The 20,755-nt window shown below is 26.2% G+C and overlaps 1 protein-coding gene across 1 annotated transcript in view; it reads left to right on the forward strand.

The window, feature by feature from the left end:
• LOC100197842 (structural maintenance of chromosomes protein 1A) overlaps window positions 1-12,960 on the forward strand; it is a 65,912-nt gene extending 52,952 nt beyond the window's left edge. The window contains exons 29-37 of the mRNA XM_065812912.1: window positions 1,247-1,431; window positions 3,083-3,190; window positions 3,776-3,836; window positions 7,981-8,034; window positions 8,145-8,194; window positions 8,305-8,379; window positions 9,110-9,179; window positions 9,268-9,378; window positions 12,816-12,960. Of these exons, the coding sequence (XP_065668984.1) occupies window positions 1,247-1,431; window positions 3,083-3,190; window positions 3,776-3,836; window positions 7,981-8,034; window positions 8,145-8,194; window positions 8,305-8,379; window positions 9,110-9,179; window positions 9,268-9,378; window positions 12,816-12,881 (780 nt within the window). The 3' untranslated portion in view covers window positions 12,882-12,960. The remainder of the gene's footprint in view (window positions 1-1,246; window positions 1,432-3,082; window positions 3,191-3,775; window positions 3,837-7,980; window positions 8,035-8,144; window positions 8,195-8,304; window positions 8,380-9,109; window positions 9,180-9,267; window positions 9,379-12,815) is intronic.
• Window positions 12,961-20,755: the final 7,795 nt, after the last annotated feature.

The following is a 20,755-nucleotide window of genomic DNA, read 5'->3' on the forward strand; positions in this document are numbered from 1 at the left end:
TTAAAAAGATTATTGCCTGAGAAGAAATTCTCAATGAATACTTTTTTTTTTTTTTTTTTCTGTTTTTAAAGAAGAAAAAAAAGCAGTTTTTGTTAAAACTTTTTTTCTAATTAAGAAAATATTTACATAGTTATAATCATTGTTTGTTTTGCTGAACCTAGCAGTACTATTGTTGTTGTTTACTCCATAAATAATGGATTATCTTTTTCCAGATATTTTTGGAATTTCAGATATTTCTTTAAAAATAAATTTTTTGCAGATATAAAAATAGTTTTTTGGTAAAAATTTTATTTTGTCATCAAAAAATTAAAACAGTTAAGTTATCATTCATCAGTTGTTTTTTTGTTTTTGTTTTTTTATGTCAATTCGCCTCCCATGGCCATGAAGTTCACTATAGTCGAGAAAGCTACTTACTTTGGGAGTTATACAGTTGAGAAAGCTACTTAAATTGTGGTTACAACCACAATTTATGTAGCTTTCTCAACTGTATAACTCCCAAACAGGAATTTTGAACAAAGCCCTTGCACAGAGAAACAAGTTAACTTGAAATTACTCAACAAAATTACTAACAAAATGTTGTATTTAGTTATATTAGGCATTATTTGTAACCGTGTATAGCTAGTTCTTTTATACACATGTATTTATTATTATTTATTTAGACTATGTCCCCTAAAAATCTAGTGTAAGCTAGTTAATAAGTTCTTTATATAAATTAGTTTATAAACTCTTTTTAAATAAGTATTTAAATATTTTTCTTTAAATTAAAAGAATGCCTGTCAAAACCTAAACCCTCAGTCAATGTATGTACATTTTACTGTGCGTATTCATATTTAAGTCAGTCATTCTATGTAAACTATACTGTGACATTACAATTATGCATTGATGCACTTATTCTGTGAAACTTTGAAAATAAATAATAAACATAACTATAAATAAACAGCAGTAACAGTTAAAAAACATAAAACTGCATTAAAACAAAACTTTAAAAAATATATATATTAAATAGAAAATAAAATTATTAACACAGTAACCTAGCAACCCAGTAACCTAGCACAAATTATAAAGATTATTTAAAGTAAAATAAAAAAATTTCAAATTTTATTAAATAACTGTTATTTCATTATATAAAATTTATATAAAAATTATATAAAATTATATATTATATAAAAACTTCATTATATAATACATAATATGAAGCATTTTGGTTTGATAAAAGCAAAGAGACTATTATTTCTTATATTTTCAGGGCTCTGTAACATACAATAAAGAAAACTCAGTCATCATTGATTATGCTAAACTCAAAGATGAATACAAAAAACTGGCTGATGAAAATGAAATAAAAAATGTTCAACAAGAACTAACATCTACAATCACTTCACTTGAAAGCACAATTTCACGCATTGTTGCACCTAACATGAAAGCTGTTTCAAGGTAATTATAATGTTAAGTAATAATATAATTTGTTGCTAAAATTTTATTTGGCTATGTTATTACAGATATATTGAGATGTTGCATGAGAGTTATGTTTTTTTGTTGTTGTTGTTGTTCTTGTTGTTTTTTTTTGTTATAAGATTTAGCAATTAAAGTTTTAATAACAAATACAAATACAAAAAAGTCCTTTAGAAAAAAGATGGGGGGGTCACCCCAGGCTCTGCAGAGATACATAACACTTTAAAAAAGTTGTTTAAAATGGCTGATCAAAGTAGATTTTCTCGAAACATTTATTTAGTGACTTAAGTACTTTTAGCACTAAGCTCTTCAATTTAAAAACATTATAAATAATGTTATAGATTTAATCATGAAACATAAATAACGAATAGTTTTTATGAAATAGTTTAATGCTTTTTTGAAACAAGTTTAACTAAATTCAAAAAAAAAATGAACGAAAAAAAAAAAAATGTTGAAAAAAAGTTTTCAAAAATAATTAAAACAATAAAAATGAAGAGAGCCAAGAAAAGAAAAAGAAAGAAATGAAAAAGTAAAAAGCATAAACAATAAATAGGAAACCAAATCAAAGCAAATAAACAAGAGGAAAAATTGAGAAAAGAAACTGGACAACTAAAAACCAATGTTACAAGAAAAAAAAATTTTGAAGATGGAAAATAGTTAAAACGAACTAAAATAAAGTATAAAAATCGCTCCATTTTTAAAGAAACAAAAAAGAATAAGTTTTATTAATTTTTGTGCATTGCTTATATTGTTGTTTATTTTTGTGTAACATTTATGTTGTTGTGTATTTTTGTGTATTGCTTATGCTGTTGCGATTTTTTGTTTTTTGTTTTGTTTTTTTATTAACCTTGATGTCTTTATTATTTAGATATTATATCAATATATTTGCCCTATATATTGCCCTATTTTATCATTATTTTTATTAATATTATTAATTATTATCTAGCAAACACATCTTTTTATTATTTTCTCAGCGTAAGTTTTTCAAAAGTAGATAATGAAGGGGCATTGTGGGATATGTGTTAGCTGTATATTGTATGATTTTTTTATTTGAATTTTTCATTTATTATGAACACTTTATACTATTTTGTAACTAAATATTTGTGGCTGTTTGTGTTTGTGTGTGACACCTTTTTATTTGTGAGTGTTGTTCAAACAATTTTTTTGTTTATTTGTTGTTATTTTTTAAAAATATACTTATAGACGTAGTAATTTTATTGTTTTTATTATGATCATTAATGTTTATTAAATTATTTTTACTTTTATAGTATATAACTGTTTGTAACTTCCCTGTCTGTGCATAATATTCAATTGTTGTTTTTAGATTGATATTGGTTTATTATATAATTATCTTATCATTGTTATATTTGTTAACTTATCATCACTATTGTAATTATTATTTGTATTATTAATATTGTTTCATAGTATTTACTTAAGATTAGTTTTTAACTATTTTTAAATGACCCTGACTGTAAGATCTATTATCAAAATATATTGATTTATTTATTGATTAAGTTAAATTTTAACAACAACAAAAAATTTCATATTTAAATATATATGTTGTTGCATATATATATATATATATATATAAATATAGAATATGTATAATTATGTTACATATGTAATATGTTAGGTTGGATGAAGTTCAAAATAGACTTAAGGAAACAAATGATGAATTCGAAAATACCAGGAAGCGAGCAAAAAAAGCTAAAGCTGAGTACGAGGCAATACAAAAAGAAAGGTTATTTTTGTTTGATAAACAATGTTTTATATCATGTGTAGAAAAAGTCATATGTCAGTCAAATCCAGATTGACACAGTTTACTTTACACTGGTTTTTTGGTTGTTTAGAATTCATCAGTTTTACTATATGCTATTCCGTGATAACATAGATTTATCTTTACTCTGTTTTGTTTATGGCTTTATTATACATCTATTATTTTTCTACTTTGCTCTATTATACGACATTTATGTTTTACTATTTATATCTGTAAATAATTTGAGTGATACATGTAGAATGTTTAATGTTATAAAACTACATAATACCTACATATGTATTGTTAATATATAGAGCAGACCAATTTTATATATGAGCCATTTCAAGAAGTAGCATGTTGTTATTAATGTAGGTATCATTTGGTGGATAGGCTTAGAGTTAAACTCTAGTAAACCTTGTATTAAAGTTCACATTAATATTTGCTTTAGGTGTGTGAATCAGACCCAGGTTTTTCTCCCCTAAGATAGTCTTACTGTTCATATGATAATATATAGAAGCAAAAAGATGTATATATTTCCTACTTGTTCTCATAATATTTATTTATGCTTAGGTATGACAAGTTTATGGATGCATTCGAACACGTTTCTCAGAAAATTGATGAAATATATAAAGTATGTTTTGTTTTATTCAAATTTGCACTATATATATACAGACTGGCCAAATTAAATGAGTGCCAGAGCGGAGAAATTCTCTCCTATAATAAACTTGGCAAGCCATATAAACTACTTCTCTAAACAGCTTTTTATGAGAGCTTCCAATTATTTACGCAATCCATCTGTTTGTTCATAGCAAAAATTGCTTATTAGATACATATTTTATACTTGTTTAAAGTATATGCTTGTAATGTTAATGTTACAAGTATATGCATAATGATTGCCATATATCGTGCCATAAAATCTTATAAAATATTCCATTTTTGAAAAAATTCTTTAGACAACCATTTTCTTTAGGTTTTCACACTAGCTATCCATTTGATCATAAACCGCTTTATTCAATAGAAAAATTGATAAACAAAAAGTTATAAAAGTTTTTACTGTTTATAAAAAATATTTTAAATTTTCTTACTGTAATAGAATGCACAAAGTTTAAAAATTACTACAGCATTTAAAAACTCCACAATAAATATATAATATATAAAATATATAATTCATTACATAGTATAAAATTTATTTCACAATAATTTAGTGCGTAATAATTCTATATTGTATAATGACTATAAGTTATAAAATGAGCAAAATAAAAATAAAAAAGCAGTTATAACTCTAACTCTATAACTCTAACTCTAACTCTATAGTTATAACTCTAACTCTATAACAGTTATAACTCTAACTCTATAACTCTAACTCTAACTATAAAAATAAAATAGCAGTTATAACAAAATAAAAATAAAAAAACAGTTATAACTTATATATCATAATATCATAAACTGAATTTTACATAAAAGCTTTGACTAAGAAAAAGATTTATGACAGAATATTATTATTATTTTTTTATTTTTTTCATAATAAGGTTTTTATACAAACTGATTTTTTTATTAAGAAACCAATCAGTTAGTCTGACCTAATTAAAAACATTTGCATTTCAATTGGGGGCTATATATGTGTGTGAAAAATGTCTTGAGCTTACTGGGACCATGCCTTTGAAAAAGCATTGCGGTTTATTATGCAACTAATGGTTTGTTTTGAAAATGACTGTTTTGCGTTTATTAGTTACAACAATAATGCTTTTCTTTTATGAAACAACTTAGTTAACTTGACCATATTGTCATTAATGTTAGAGTGACATTACACAATATTTTACATCAAGGATTTTAAAAATATTTTTGTACTGTATATCTGTTTTTATAATGATAAAAAAGTATTTTTTATTATTTCTATTATAACTTTATATAATAATTATGTAATATTTATATTTTTATTTATAGTACTAAAATTTTGCTTTACCAAAAAAAAAATTTTTTTGTAATACAGAATAATTTGTATTATAAAATTGACAAGTCATTAGCCTGGCTAACATCTTGTTGACCTTATATTTTAAGTTATTCTATACTACAAAATTTTTTTTGTTCTGGTAAATCAGAACTTTACTATTGTAAATGTGAATATAAATATGACATATTTTAACTATAAATATGTCTAACTTAGCCATATGTATAGGTAAACTATAATCTCAAGCACTACAAAGAAAATCAGTCACTGTTATGCAAAAAAATAAACAATCACATTTTGTTAGCGAAAAAAATCAAGCTAAAACTTTGTCTTTTTTATATGATGAAGGTTACGCAGGAAATTTTATTTATATATATATATATATATATATATATATATATATATATATATATATATATATATATATACATTTATGCATGTATATATTTTTTTAGACAACTTGACCACGTTTTTTTATAGTAAGCGTTTTACGAATTTGTGGCAAAATAAAGCTATAAGAAACTAGAGAATAAATCAGCAATACTCGAAGAAAAGAACCAAAGACTATACAAAATAGAAAATCTAAATAAATAAGCTAATAAAAATTTATTAATAAAATAGATGAAACTGTTTTCAAAAAACTAATATACCTAAATATTTTATGTTAATGCTTTCTTATTTTAAGAGCGTTATTTTCCACTACCAAAATTGATACAAGTCGAGGAAAAAAGTAGATAAGAATATTACGAAAATAAAAATACTTTTTGATATGCAATTTTTTTGCGACTTTTTTCAGTCGGTATATAAAAGAAATACTTTATAAATTGCGCTAGAAACACGGACAGTTTTTAAATTTGTTTTTAAATTCGTTTTTTAAATGTCTTTGCTAAACTTTGCTGTTTTTCTCAATAGACAGGAAACCAAGAAAACTAATTGCTATTTATTTGTGAAAAATTTTATTTATTTTTTAACAAGTTTTCATGTATTAAAAAAAAGAAACAATGCTGCAAAAATTTATGGGCCTAGTGCATTGTTAATTTACTTAACTTTCTTAATGAAATTTTAAGGAGCCTATTTAAAAATTTTGTTTAAGTTTTTAAATACATTTTTTTCAACAGAGCAATCATTATGTTTATTAACTCTAGTAATTCATATTAACATTGGAAATTAGGCAATATAAAAGAAACAATTTCATACATGCTTCATATGCGGTAAATACATTTGTTAAAGAATCTATGTTATTCTTTTATTTAACTTATTCCGTCATTAACAAAATTTGTAGATCAAATAATATTTTTTACAAATAAATAACGATATATTTTCTTATTTTCCTATTATATAAGTATGAGAAAAAACGTCAAATATAGCAAAAACTTTTGTAAAAGCGAAAAGATGTAAAAACGAAATAAACATAATAAACAAATTAACGTAAGGAAAAAAATTAACAAAATTTCTTATAGTTCTAGTTTACATAGCAATTTAGTGTCTTGACTGATAAAAATCATGAATAAATTGCATATCAAAACTTTCAATTGTTGTTAAATTGTTATAAAAGATGTTTTTTTCGACAACGACTCTAAAAAAAAAGAATAAAAATGTTGTATAATAGTTTTATAAAAAAAATAAATTTTAATTTACTTTTTTTAATCAGTAAACTTTCTAGTTTATTTAATTAAACTTGATATTTTGTTACAATTTTGTTTCCTTATTTAAGAACTTTTTTTTTTATTAGTAAATAAATTTAGCTTTTTGCCGCCAATTAATGAAATGCTTTATAAGTTAAAAGATGCGAACTGCTGTGGTCAGTTAGTCTAAAAAAATCATTTTAAATGTGGATGAACAAAGCGTGTGACCGCACACGCTTCCCGGGAAGGCTTGATATATATAATATATAATAAAAGTTTTTGAGTGACACAAAACTAAACAACTGTATTGACATGATTAGTTAATGAAAGATCTGATCATTTATAATCTTGAATAAAAGGAAGCAATTGTTTCACAGCTTCGTGAAAATAAACTTTTCAATTAACATGCAGATGGAGCAAGGGAAAAAAAAAAATTCTGAAGCAAAAGTTACAAGCCAAAGATAAGTTCTTTCCTCAAAATTTGATTTTTTTTTTGTTTTTTTAATCTACTGCAATGGCATTACTAGATCAAAAACAACATTTTTGTCATTTTGATTTTTTTTATAAAGCTTTTCATAATAAAATTTTTGATAGTTGGTTAAAATTATGCTTATTGTTGATGTCTTAAAAAATTTTTTAACAATGTCTTTTAGACATATAAATGTCTTTGACACATCAATTTTATTTGCGTCTTTTAGGCGTCGTATTGTTATGTATATTCATTTGTTTACTGGGTTTTGACTAATATTATATTTATTATATATCCATTGAAAACTGTTTTTAAAAGTCATTTATTTTAACTCTATAAAGTTAAAATTTATGTTATAAAAGTTAAATAGGATGGCAATAGATTTTGGAACAAAAAAGTAGACAAGATTTAACATAAGATCAGGTGAATAATAGAATTATTCATTGATAAATATAATAATACTTTTTTAAATCATAGAAATTTAATGTGAATATATATTTTTTAGGAGGTTTATAATACTTAAGAATTACTTATAGAAAAAAAATCATTATAAGATGTTTATCAATAAATGAAATAATAGAATTGGCTTGTCCTTATTTTAGATGATGCAAATTAAATTTTTATATTATTATATTCTTATTTGTTTTAACAATTTGTTTTTAACTTTATTGTGTGACTCAAAGCTTTTATTTATTTAATGTTTTATCTGTTCTCAATTTAAATTAATTTTAAGGAACTATCAAACAACTCTAGTGCACAAGCTTTCCTCGGTCCTGAGAATGGTGATGTAAGTGTAAATTATAAGCAACTTTTGTTAGCTTTTTTTAAATGTTTATACATTTTTTTACTTGTTTTTCTTTTAAATATATATACTACTAGAGTTTACTTTTAATTAAGGAGCCTTATCTCGAAGGGATTAGTTATAATTGTGTTGCACCAGGTAAAAGGTAAAAAAAATTTTACCTTTTAATTAAAATTATATATAAAAGTTTAATACTTACTTTTTAAAATTTATAAATGCTTAATACTTAGTATATGTTTTTTGTTTCTTACATAGATTTCGACCCATGGATAATTTATCAGGTGGAGAAAAAACTGTTGCTGCTTTGGCTTTATTATTTGCTATTCATAGGTATTACTAACCATAATAATATTATTCAAACATGTTGCTTTCGGTAGATAATGTTATTCACACGAATTCCTTTCTCATAGATAATGTTATTCACACATGTTACTTTCCATAAGTATTGCTATTTGTGAGTAATGGATGCCACATGCTAAGATATAGTATTCGAATAATCAAGTTCAAAGATGACTATCAATTCTTTGTATTATCTAAAACTTATTTTTGCTAAAACCTAAACCCTCTATGTATGTACACTATGGTGTTTCATATTTTATCAATTTTTGAAAATGAACTTCCGAATCGATTTATAAATTGACCATTTATATGAAAATAAGTTTGAGCAAAAAAAATATATATATATAATTCTTAAGGTTCCCACCAGTTTGATTTTGGACAAAAATGTTGGGTGTTTTAAACGCCTGGCGGGGACCTTAAAATTTATCCTATAAAATTTTTTATTCTTTTAAACAATAGGTTGGATTCAATATTAATTACATAAAACGAGCATGTTGAAAAAGTAGGTTTTCGTAAAGAAAATTTTTTTTTAACCTATTTCAGAAGATTCTGTAGAAAAATTTCTTAATTTTTTCAACATGCTTTTTTTATAAAATTCTGAATGGAGTTTGTTGTGTGTTGGTAGTTATAATTTAACTATTTTATTTTAAAATGTTTTAATTTTTCGGGCTTTAAGATTGTTTTTTAAACTGTTTAAGTTTTTTTGTTTTTTATGATATAGTTACCAACCCTCTCCTTTCTTTGTACTTGATGAAATAGATGCTGCTCTTGATAACACTAACATTAACAGAGTGAGTACTAAGCTTTTATTTTAACGATAATTTTGTCATGCATCATTTTGTAAATCAGTATGTTTTGATAATTTTTTTAATATTTTAGGTTGCAAAATATATAAAAAAACAAACTAAAGATCATTTTCAATGCATAGTTATATCTTTAAAAGACGAGTTTTATACCAAAGTTGATAGTGTAATTGGGGTGACCGCTGATGTAAGTAATTTATCCAAGATATTCTTTTTCCGCTTTTATACTTTTTTTGCTGACATAAGTACTATTTCTACATAACAAAAAAAAAATAATGATCATTTTTAATTACATAGTTATCTCTTTAAAAGACTACATAGTTATCTCTTTAAAAAACATTTTTAATTACATAGTTATCTCTTTAAAAGACTACATAGTTATCTCTTTAAAAGACTACATAGTTATCTCTTTAAAAAACATTTTTAATTACATAGTTATCTCTTTAAAAGACTACATAGTTATCTCTTTAAAAAACATTTTTAATTACATAGTTATCTCTTTAAAAGACTACATAGTTATCTCTTTAAAAAACATTTTTAATTACATAGTTATCTCTTTAAAAGACTAGTTTTAGACCAGAAATAGTATCGTTCTTTTTAGGATATTTAAACTTGCTGGTAATGTAAGACATAGAGACATGGCTTCTCAGAGATTTCAACTCAACTAGGGCTGTAGAACTAGGAACGCTTAAAACAATTTAAATTTTTTGCCTTTTAATTTAAAATTTGAGAACTGAATTCTTTTAATGTTGTTGACATAATGCCTAAGAATAAAGGCAATTTTCTCACAACAGTCTGAACCCTGATACATACAAAAAAATGAACATTAGGCACAGAACTAGATGATTCCGAAATTTTAAATAGAATTTCATATATTTCCCACTTTTATCCCCAGCAAAAAAGATATACCTTCTAACCAAAATTAACAGAATTGAAATGGTCTTGAATTTGATGATTGTTAAAAACTTCTTTTATGTAAGTTGCCAAACTCATAATTATCGATAAAGAGACTGTATAAAGTGCTTCATTCGCAAATAAAGCACTTTATACAGTATACAAGCAACATAGACTTCACAGCAACATGTTTTTTACTCATATTAAAATTTTTTCAGAATCAATCTTTTACACTAAGTTTGCACAAAATTCATACAAATATTTCATTAAAAAAAGTTTTTTAATGTTTCAGTTATTTTTTTCTACCTCCTGCTAATGAGATCATTTCTGGGTTTCATCCATTTACTTTGCAATTTACTTTTGCTGCAATGATAATGTTGAGACAGGTTGGACACTGCTTCAAGTCGAAAGCCTTACATTTTATGTCCATACAATTACAATGAAGCTTACATTTTATAAAGGGTTTTTTAACTTTGTTTTGCCTTTTTGCAACATCTTTTTTTTTTAGAAACTTTTTTTTTTGGTACTTTTAATACTTTCAACTTCAGTTAATATTTTATTTTTTTGTCCTGTAACCTGATATTTCTTCTAGATTTTTCCATGAAGTTTGTCTATCAGTTCCTAGTTTGTTCGAATTTTGATCTAACCAGTAACATGCTGAACCATGTCTTTTAACACCCAAAGACAGTTTTTTGCTTTTTTAAATTTAATAATGATTTTCTGTAACACTAACCCTTCTAGCAGATTTTATGATGATTTCTTAATTTATCCCTTTGTCCCATATATTGGCTAAAACTAATATTAATGCTTCTTTGTTTAAGGAACAAATATTAATCTTTTTGTTCAAATTACTTGCTGCGAATTTTTTTATTTACTTGGTCAAGAAGTGGAGTTACTACTGCTGCGTCTGATGGAATGATAAAATGATGAATTCTTTTGGACTCAAAAAAAGATAAAACATCAATGCTGCCAAGAACGATCCATGGTTTGATACTCCATTATCTGATGTTGTGACCAACAAATGTAAAATTTTATTTGCTGCTTCTGTTGGAACCATACAACTGGTAATACCAGTACATTTAAATATCACCTGTCAAATACATATATCACCTTAAAATACAAAAAATAAATTGTTTTAAGCAATTATTATTATATATACATTTTTTCTTAAACCGCATATTGCATACCTGAAAATAAAACAAATAGTTGAATTATGGCACATTCTTTGTTTTCTTTATACATTATTTGACATCTATCCCCTTCACCAGTATAAATTAATCCAGAACTGATACCATTAACCCCATAATTAATAAATTGGGGTGTTTCATCACAACGAAATATCTGAAATATGTTGTTACATGGAAATAATTATAATTAAATAAGTACATTAATATTTTTTTATAAAAATTTTCTAATTCATGCCTAAATTACTAGATGCCATTTCCCTTGAACATGTCAGTGCACGGTTTGTAGACACTCTAATTTGTAGAACTTTGTCGTTTGATTATAAGACCGCTATGCTTATCATTAAAACGAAACCAAAATAATCTATCAATCTATAAAAGTTGTAAAAAAAGAAGAGTTTAAAAAAAGTTATTTAAATATAAAGTTCTGATTATTTAGATTAGTTTTCAAAGGATCATTAAATGATTTTAATTCAATTTTCACTTTTCTAGAGTAGCTCGAGGTTTTAATGCTAATTTGTAAAACTTCCTTCTACCTTTCTATTATTATCGTCTTTGTATTAGTGTGATGTCTAACACGTCGCACATTAAGAATTAACTTGGGTACTTCCTGTTTGTTAATTGTTTGTCACTTTTCCATCTTATAGCTTGTTGATTGTCTCTATCTTTAATGAGAGGAAACTATTCTTTAACACTGCTTATCCTTTCTCATTCATTTCTTTGCACTAATTTATAGCAGCTTTTATATGCTTACTTCTCATTTGTATGTTTTCTGGTAACTGTGGCATCATTTGTGTACACTTGATTGTCTCTATCTTTAATGCGAGGAAACATACATTCTTTAATGCTGGTTGTCCTTTCCCATTCATTTCATCACTAATTTATAGCAGCTTCTTATTGCTTATTTCTATATAAGTTAGTAGTGATGCAATCATCTTAAGAGAGATTATAACAATCTTCATCATAAAATCTAGTTATCATTCAGTACAGTTCAGAACTTATAGCCAATTTAGTCAATGTGGTTTTTGGGATGTATGGTAAAAAGTGCATCCAACATTCTAGCAAAAGAAAAACACAAGACTTGATAAACCATACATACCAGGAAGAGCTTTACGTTTAGGCTTATCTTTCAAATTTAATAATAAAAAAATTATCTGTCCCAAAAAAGAAATTCTAGGCCCTTTTACTTTCAAGTTATTTTTGGGCTGCAACCACCTGTAATGTAAATATTTAACGCGGAAAGATTTTTTATTTAAATTTGAAGATAAAACGTGTTCAAAAAATTTAATTGTATTTAAAATCAGTGAATTTTGAATTTTTGAATTTGAAATTTTGAATTTGAAATTTTTTTTTTTTAATCGATTTATCATTGCGCTATACATCTGTGTTCCAAAAGTACATGCGCACTGAATTTAATTACAAGAATTGACTTCTGTGTGACGCTAAACACCACAAAGCTATTTATGCAAAAATATTTATTAGCTTACTTTTATTGAAAACGATTAGTTAAAATAATTAGCTGATGTTTGATTAATTTTGTTTTTAGCCTGACAAAGATTGTACGACGACGAGTACTCTTACTCTTGATTTGACTCAATTTCCAGAATCATAAATCGAAACGATTTTGCAGTCTATCCTTGTATAGTTTTATTTTCCACTTGTTTTTATATAAATTTATATAATTGTAAAAACGTTTTTTTGTTGTTGTTGGTTTTTATATAAACATTAAATTAACCAGGGTTATTGGGGCTGACCGCTCTAAGAATTTTTTTTTTTTAATGAACAGTAAAATTTATACGAGTTAAAGTAGCTTTTGCTTTGACTAACTTAGGGATTGTCCATAAAGTACGTACGCTCGGAGGGGAAGAAGGGGTCTGCAGATGGCGTAAATGAGCTGGGAGGGCAATGGGTTGATTATATATGAAAGGAGACTCTAAATTAAATAAAAAATCATAAAATGTTAGATAAATAGGTTAAAGCGTAGGTACTTTTAGGGAGGTGGAGGGAACTCAAAAAAGCGTATTGCAAAATGCGGGGGGGGGGGGGATTCGACGAAAAAAAAGCGTACGTACTTTATGGACGACCCCTTATCTAATTCAATCTTTTTGTCAAAATGTTTTATAAAATCATATAACATTGAGATTACGTCATCAGTCCTTTTTCTTGCTATAGTTTCGTCATAACAATGAAAAGAAGTTTTATTACTTTAGAGCTCATAAATATTAAATTAGTTTCTTCTGTTGTAAAAAAAGTAGGAATATTTACATTGCAAAACAATGTTTTGCATTGAAAATACTCTATTATGCTGCATGTTTAAAACATACAGGAATTAAAATGCAACAAATCAGGTTATTTTCAAGGAAAACATCAGACATACCAATTGTTTTTGATTTAATGGCTGTTAAAAAAATTCCTTATTTTTCATTGTCTTATAAAGGTAATCCTATATTTTTACTTAAATGGTTTTGTAGTAGTAAAAACTGCTAATTAAAAACTGTAGTATGTTAGATAAATCATTGACAAAAATTGTGTATTAAGTTATTAAGTTAAATGGTTGTACGTAGAACCCGGCCCGGCCAAACCTTTAAGTCGACTTTTCTTTATTTTTCTATAAATCTTTGTTTCTGCAAAACATACATTTATTTACCTTTTTACTCGTTAAAAGTTTAATATATACAAAAATACTAATATAATAAAGTAAGATAATAAAAAAATAATACAGTAAAGTAATACAACAACAACAAGCTATTTATTTTCCGTAAATCATTTTTACAATAGTTTTGATAATAATAGTACAAGATAAAAAAATTAATACAAATTATAGTAACAGTAGTAATAAGTATGTTTACAATAATTACAATAAAAAAATAATAATAATAACTAATATTATAATGGTAGTTATGAGCATAAAATTATTTATAATAATAAGTTAATGATTTATTTAGGATGGTGTCACTCATACAGAAATCTGATCAAAGGGGTGACACCAATTTTTAAACATAATATAAGTAATAATAAGCAAAGACATTCATTGAAACATATGGACCGTAAACACATAGATTAAAGCACATAGACTATACATTAAAACAAACATGTAGAAATCATAATTTGCAGTTTTTAATAATAAAAAAAGAAAAAATAAACAAAAAGCACTGATGAAAATTGTAGTAATGACAAAAAGAAAGTTAAAAGAATATTTTAATCGTAAGGATAATATGTCTAAAAGTCTTCTTTCTGTAAGTATTTGTAAGTCTACTTTCTGTAAATATTAAATGTAAATTTTTGGTTTTTACAAAAAAAATATTTAGAGTGTCTATATTATAAAGTTCTACGGTTTTTATAGGAAGTTATGAGATAGTTACTGAAACCAATAAATAGATGTGTGGATTTTATACAAAACTTTATAAAAACCTTTTAATTGTATCATCCAAGTAATAAAGAAAAGAAATTTGCTTAGAGTACAACAGAGACCAAGTAGAAACTACCGTTCACGCAAAGCCATTCTTCATAGTTGGAGATTAAGATGTCAATGCGGCTTCTGATGCCGTGAGGGACACCAATGCAAAAAAAATGGTTGTCTCAATAAACCATGAAGAATTTAACGCAATTCATTCAATAATCCTTTTTGCAATTTCTCAAAATAACCCTTAACCCAAACGCAATTCCTCGCAACAAGCCTTCACGTTAAAAACAACCACTGGACACTCTTAATTGCCAATATTCTTGATAAAGCTGTAGGGTTTGCGGATTCTCTTAATGGGGGTAATAATTCGAAACATGTTATGTTTCTGAGATGATATTAAGGTCATCTGTTACTAATAAACATAGAGTTTGAGATAAAGTTGCTTTTAATGTACCTCAATAACTCGATGGAAATAGTTGGGGAGTTTTTAAACTAGTATTTGCAGGAGCTGTTACTAACGATGTGAACATATTGTATATCCAAAAGCTGTGGCATTATACCGTCGGTACATTCGTGCAAGACTTGTACAACGAACTTGCGATAACGTTGATAATGAAAATATATGTGACACTCTGTTTTGTCTTAAACAAAGTGGTGCTCGTTTAAAATGGTCACAATGCAATGGGTGCAACCGTTGACGTCATAATGCCTGCGCGCCGTGTCAGTCTTCTCACGTGACATTTTTCTGAAGCCAATGCAATTGAACAAATGAATGATTAGTTTCTGGTTTAATTTGTTTAAAACTTTGTTTATTTTTGAAAAAAAAATTCTAACAATAAATATTTTTATCACATGGGAATTCTGTATAATAATTATATAAGTTTCTTTATTTATATATATAAAAAAAACTTTTTTATCCTGGCCGGGTTTTAGGTGTTTGGGCCGGGCCGGCTTTTAGGTACAAACGTAAAAAATCTTTTTAAAGAAATTGTATTTGTTGCAAAGGTTGTGGGGCTTCAAAAATGTTGTAAAAGCCACATTTAGAGTTTGCATAACAGGTTTATGTTTGAAAAAAGAAATCGATGAGTGTGTTACCTCAATGCACCATACTGATTTTATAATAAGTGCTGTTGTTACCGATAACTATTCTACCAATGTTAATGCATTTTCATAGTTTTATAAAGCATATACTGGAGATAAAAAACTATTTATTATCCAGCATGTAAAAGGAGTATTTAAAACGTACTTATTATAAGACATACTCTGTTGTAAAAAATGTAAGAAACAACTTTTTCAATGCAAAAAAATATGTTTTCCCCTTCTTTTTCATTTGATTTTTCGAGAGACTAAGTTGAGGTTACTGCTGGTTACATTGCGGGAGATATATTTCAAAAATTTTATTAAAAGATCAATTACCAAACAGGAACTAAAAAAAGCAAGAAAAATTAATTATCAGGTCACTTATCTTGGAAACAACAAATAAGTCCTCAACCTTACATTGGCAATATTTGACGAAACAACTGCAGCTGCAATATTGAAATATTTTCCTGAAAAATAATGCAGAACAGTTTTATCATTATTTTATAAGTTATTCTAAGTTCAAACCAGAAACTTATTTAATTTAATCAACTCAGCAATGCTGAGGTGAAAAGTGATAACAAACCCACACTTAATAGAGAAATTGCAAACTGTATTGAAATTTGATCAAAATGTAAATATTTTACATTACCCAAACAAACTCTAATTACAACACTACAACCAACTTCAATCTCTAACTTTGTTCTTATTTCCAGTTTACAAAATGATCTTTTAGAAGTTTTAGTAAGTATAGTTAAATGACCAGTGGTAGACTTTTTGTGAGTCTTTTAGAAATATGCAGTAGCGAAAAGATTTTGGCAGAAGTCTACTCTATAATATTTTCTGGGAAAAAAATAGTTATCAGAAAATTGATAATCCTTATAAATATTATGCAAGACATTACTTAGTTATTTAAATAACTACCTGTTTTTACCAGTTCTTAGCATGTAGTCTCTACCAAATTAGCATATAGTATCGACCAGTCTTAGCTTTTTAAAGATAGCATTGAATAGGACTTACATTATTAAAAAAATTTAAAAATATTTAGATGTTAAGCTTATGATCGATAAACGTTATTTTATACAGAGAAAAATCTATATATTCAATTCAACCTCTGTCTGATTTATTTGTCATCTTTTTAGTTTTCTATATGTTATTTCTCCTATTCTAATCAAACAGTTAAAATTTACAGAACAAGTTTTTTTTACTAGTGTTGATTTTATTAGTGAAAATCACTAAAAGTGGGGAATTATATAGACCCCGCACCGTTTAATATCTTTTATAACAACTTGCAAAAAGAAATTACATATTTAGTAAGTAAAGATCAAGTGAAGGAATTCAAAAAAAGACAAAGGCCGATAAAATATTCCTAGTAAAAAGGCATTTCTTCTTTTAATTTCAATTATAATAAATACAAAATTACAAATCTTTGATTTTATTTTTAATAAAGAGTTTTTAGGCAATCTTAGCAACATGTAAGTTTGTTTTTACTAGCATGTTAATATATAGCTACCTGAAAACTTATTTCAGTATTCTGTGTTATTGGAATAAACTGAAGCAGCAAAAAATCCAGCAAAAACTAAGTACTCAAAGAAAATCTAACTATTATTTAACCATTTTAGTAAAATAAGAATAAAACATTTATAGTGCAAGCAGGACTCTTAACCATTAAAATAACTCAAGCTTTTATACATAAGCCATGTCAACTCAAATTTGTTCTTTTCGTTCTTCAAACCATGCATTTCGTTTTATAACATAAGATGTGTCTGCACCTTTGTGGTGTTGTTCTAGTTATTTGTAGTTGTTGTTTAAGCTTTAAGTATTCTGAATTAATAGCTCAATTATATTTTATTACTTCATTATTAATTTCAAACCCGTCTTACTTAGTGTTGGACCTTGGTTACCCAAAAGAAATAGTTAGAAATTAGTGTTATATATGTTGCAATAAGATTTATATGAAAATTTATCATTTGCATACTTGATAATACATCTACAAGGTAATACATCTTGGTTATATTTATTGTTGTAATTTTTCAGGAGGATATAATTGCCTATTTATTCATTAATTTATTTCTTAGAGTAATAAGACGCTAAAGCTCCGAAAAAAGAAATGTAATATATTTTTATTAATAATTTTGACTTGATAACTTTGAATTGAGACATAAAATTATTATAACATGAAAACTATTGTTTCTCTTAGAAAACAATCTTTCCTTCTTTTTGCCCGACTAAAATAAATGCAGAAAAGCAAACATGAATAAACGAACTCTTACTTGTAATTCCCTACTTACTTTTAATAAAAGCACATGTTCAAATTAGGCTTATGGATACTTTGTTGAAATTTAAACGCAATTTAAAGTTAAAGAGCAAAGATCGAAATTCTCTTCTCATTTGGCACTCACATTAATAAACGCAATTGTGACGTGTTGAAGTACTATTCAAATATCATAAAAGTAATATAAAATAATATTATAAAAAGATAGCAAAAACATTTGCTAAAAAATATAATCTTTTTTGTACTAAAAAGTAGAAAAACTTTTTAACTTAAATTTAATAGTTTAGTAAACTAAAGATTGACAGGTCTGCAGAAGATTTATATAGAAACATACCTGTCAATCTTTAGTTTACTGAACTAAAATTAAAAAGTTTATTTTCTACTTTTTCGTACAAAAAAAATTATATTTTTTAGCAAATGTTTTTGCTATATTTAATTTTCTACTTTTTAGTATTTACAGAGAGTTACGATACTTAGCATTGCGCTTGTTAACCCATTTGTAATTAAATCGAGCTTTTTATCCCTATTAAAGAAACGGAGTTTCTGACTATAGAAACTTTCCTGACTAAAGGAGCGGAATATTTTTTTTTTTAAAGGAAAAAAAGGATTAAAAAAAGAATTTTTTTTTAAAAAAAAAAACCCACAAGCAATCTTAGCCGATTTTAGGAATGAAAAGATTTGCTACTAAATAAAGATTACTTTTAAAATCAAACCCGCAAGCAGTATACAGCTAATTTCTATATAAAAGGTTAGTTTTCTTCCGTATTTTGAACGACAATAAAAGTCGAAAAAGGAGTCGCATCAAGTGAAAGATAAGATTATAAAAAAGATCACGACTTTAATTGGAAAGTACAAATAGAATTTTTTTTTTTTTGGCTTGGAAAATACCGATATACTTGTATTTTCCAATTAAAACTGTGTCAAACTAAGTAATAATTAGCAAAATTCACGGCGTAACCACTGTATTGTTTAATAGTTAAGTTTTCGTATTTTAATTTACGTATTCGTAACTTTAATTTTTCATGAAGCCGTTAATGTAAAATTTATAAACAGTTTTTCGCAGTATTAAAGATGTCTCAAACTGGAAGTCAATTTTTCTTGCTATTTAATAAACAGATTCAACTAAGAATATATCTAATTTTATGCAAGGAGCCTAAATAAAGATTGAAATAGAGACTGCGTAGTCTTATAATTACTTTATGTAGTTTGAGAACCGTAAACCGTAGTTTTCGTCCATGTAAATCTTTTTTAGCATACCAAGAATTTGTAGGGATTTAGAAAAAATAAATTTAATATTGTGCTCCACTTGAAGTTAAATAAAAAAAATGACTTTAAAACCACACTTTGTACAGTAGTTTGTCTCCAAAAAGTAGCTGTAAATAGAATTGGTTTGACCATTATGGATAACAAAATATTTTGAAATGTTTAACTTAAGTAACCGAGTATTTGACAACTTGCATATCAACTTGCATATCAAGCGTAAGCGATCATGTAGATCAACAAATTTAGTCTGCAATAAAGTTTTAGAAAAGAGTTTAGCATTATCGGCAAGTATCTCAGAAGTTACAGCAAGTTGAGCAAAATAAACTTAAACTCGTAAAAAAATAAAAATTTTAATTGTTTACATTCGGGAAAGAATCATAAAAATATCTTTTACCTACATAGTAATGTATTAATCTATTAACAATGAGTATTGGGGCCAACTTTAAAAGTATTTTTTTTGAGTTGCTTCAAGTTAATAGGTTTAGAAAGTATGACAAAATCACATTTAAAAAAAAAAACTTTATTTTTTATTATAACAAATAATTAGCATATTTGATACTTAAATCTCCAGGGAAGACCCTTACGGAAAATTTCCAGGAAAACCTATAAAAAAAACCCATGGAAAAACCATAGGTATTTGGAACACGTTTTCCATAAAAACCCATGAGTTTTCCTTGGAAAACCCATGACTTTTCCATGGAAAAGTATTCCAAATACCCATGGAGATTCCATGATTTTCCATCCATGAACCATGGAATTTCCATAGGTATTATATTTTTATTTTGAATATTGAATATTACGTACGTTACTTTTGTGACTTGCTAAAATGACAATTTTTAAGTGTTCGAAATGTAAATTATGACTTTCTTATATTGATTGAGGAAAGACAGTTGAGGCACTGTCAACAATTTTAAAAGAAAATTATCAACTTTCTGAGGACAACTTGTGTTTCATCATTAGTGATATTCAAAGGCACATTATTCCGTCGTTTAATAAACGATGGATACAGGCGTCACGGAAAAAGGAAGCTTTTTTATCTAAGAACAGTGATTGGTTGGATTCTGAATATTGTGTGTCTTAATTAACTCAGAAGAGGCAATTACCGACTCCACGCCATCTACTTCTTTTGAAAAACGCGGAAGACAGTGCGTGTCTTATGGAGAAAAAAAGAAAAATTCCACGTTACTTAAGGAATATAGATTCGAGCACATTTTTAATACATATCTCCAAGTGTTGCGTTCAATAGGAGAAGAAGCAGAAGCAAAACTTGTGGAATCATTAAGGATTGCTGATAAAGATAACAAAAACTTAATTTCGAATTTTATGGAAAACGCAAGCCAGAAAAATTATGCTGACGGATGAAGAAGCACTCAGCGTGTTTATTGATTTAGATTTAACAAAAGTACAATATGTGTACATGGGGAAGGTGACAAATGAACGAAACTGTTCCATATTCCCACTAAATTGT

Source organism: Hydra vulgaris, chromosome 12, assembly GCF_038396675.1.
Source record: "Hydra vulgaris chromosome 12, alternate assembly HydraT2T_AEP".
Classification (NCBI taxonomy): domain Eukaryota; kingdom Metazoa; phylum Cnidaria; class Hydrozoa; order Anthoathecata; family Hydridae; genus Hydra; species Hydra vulgaris.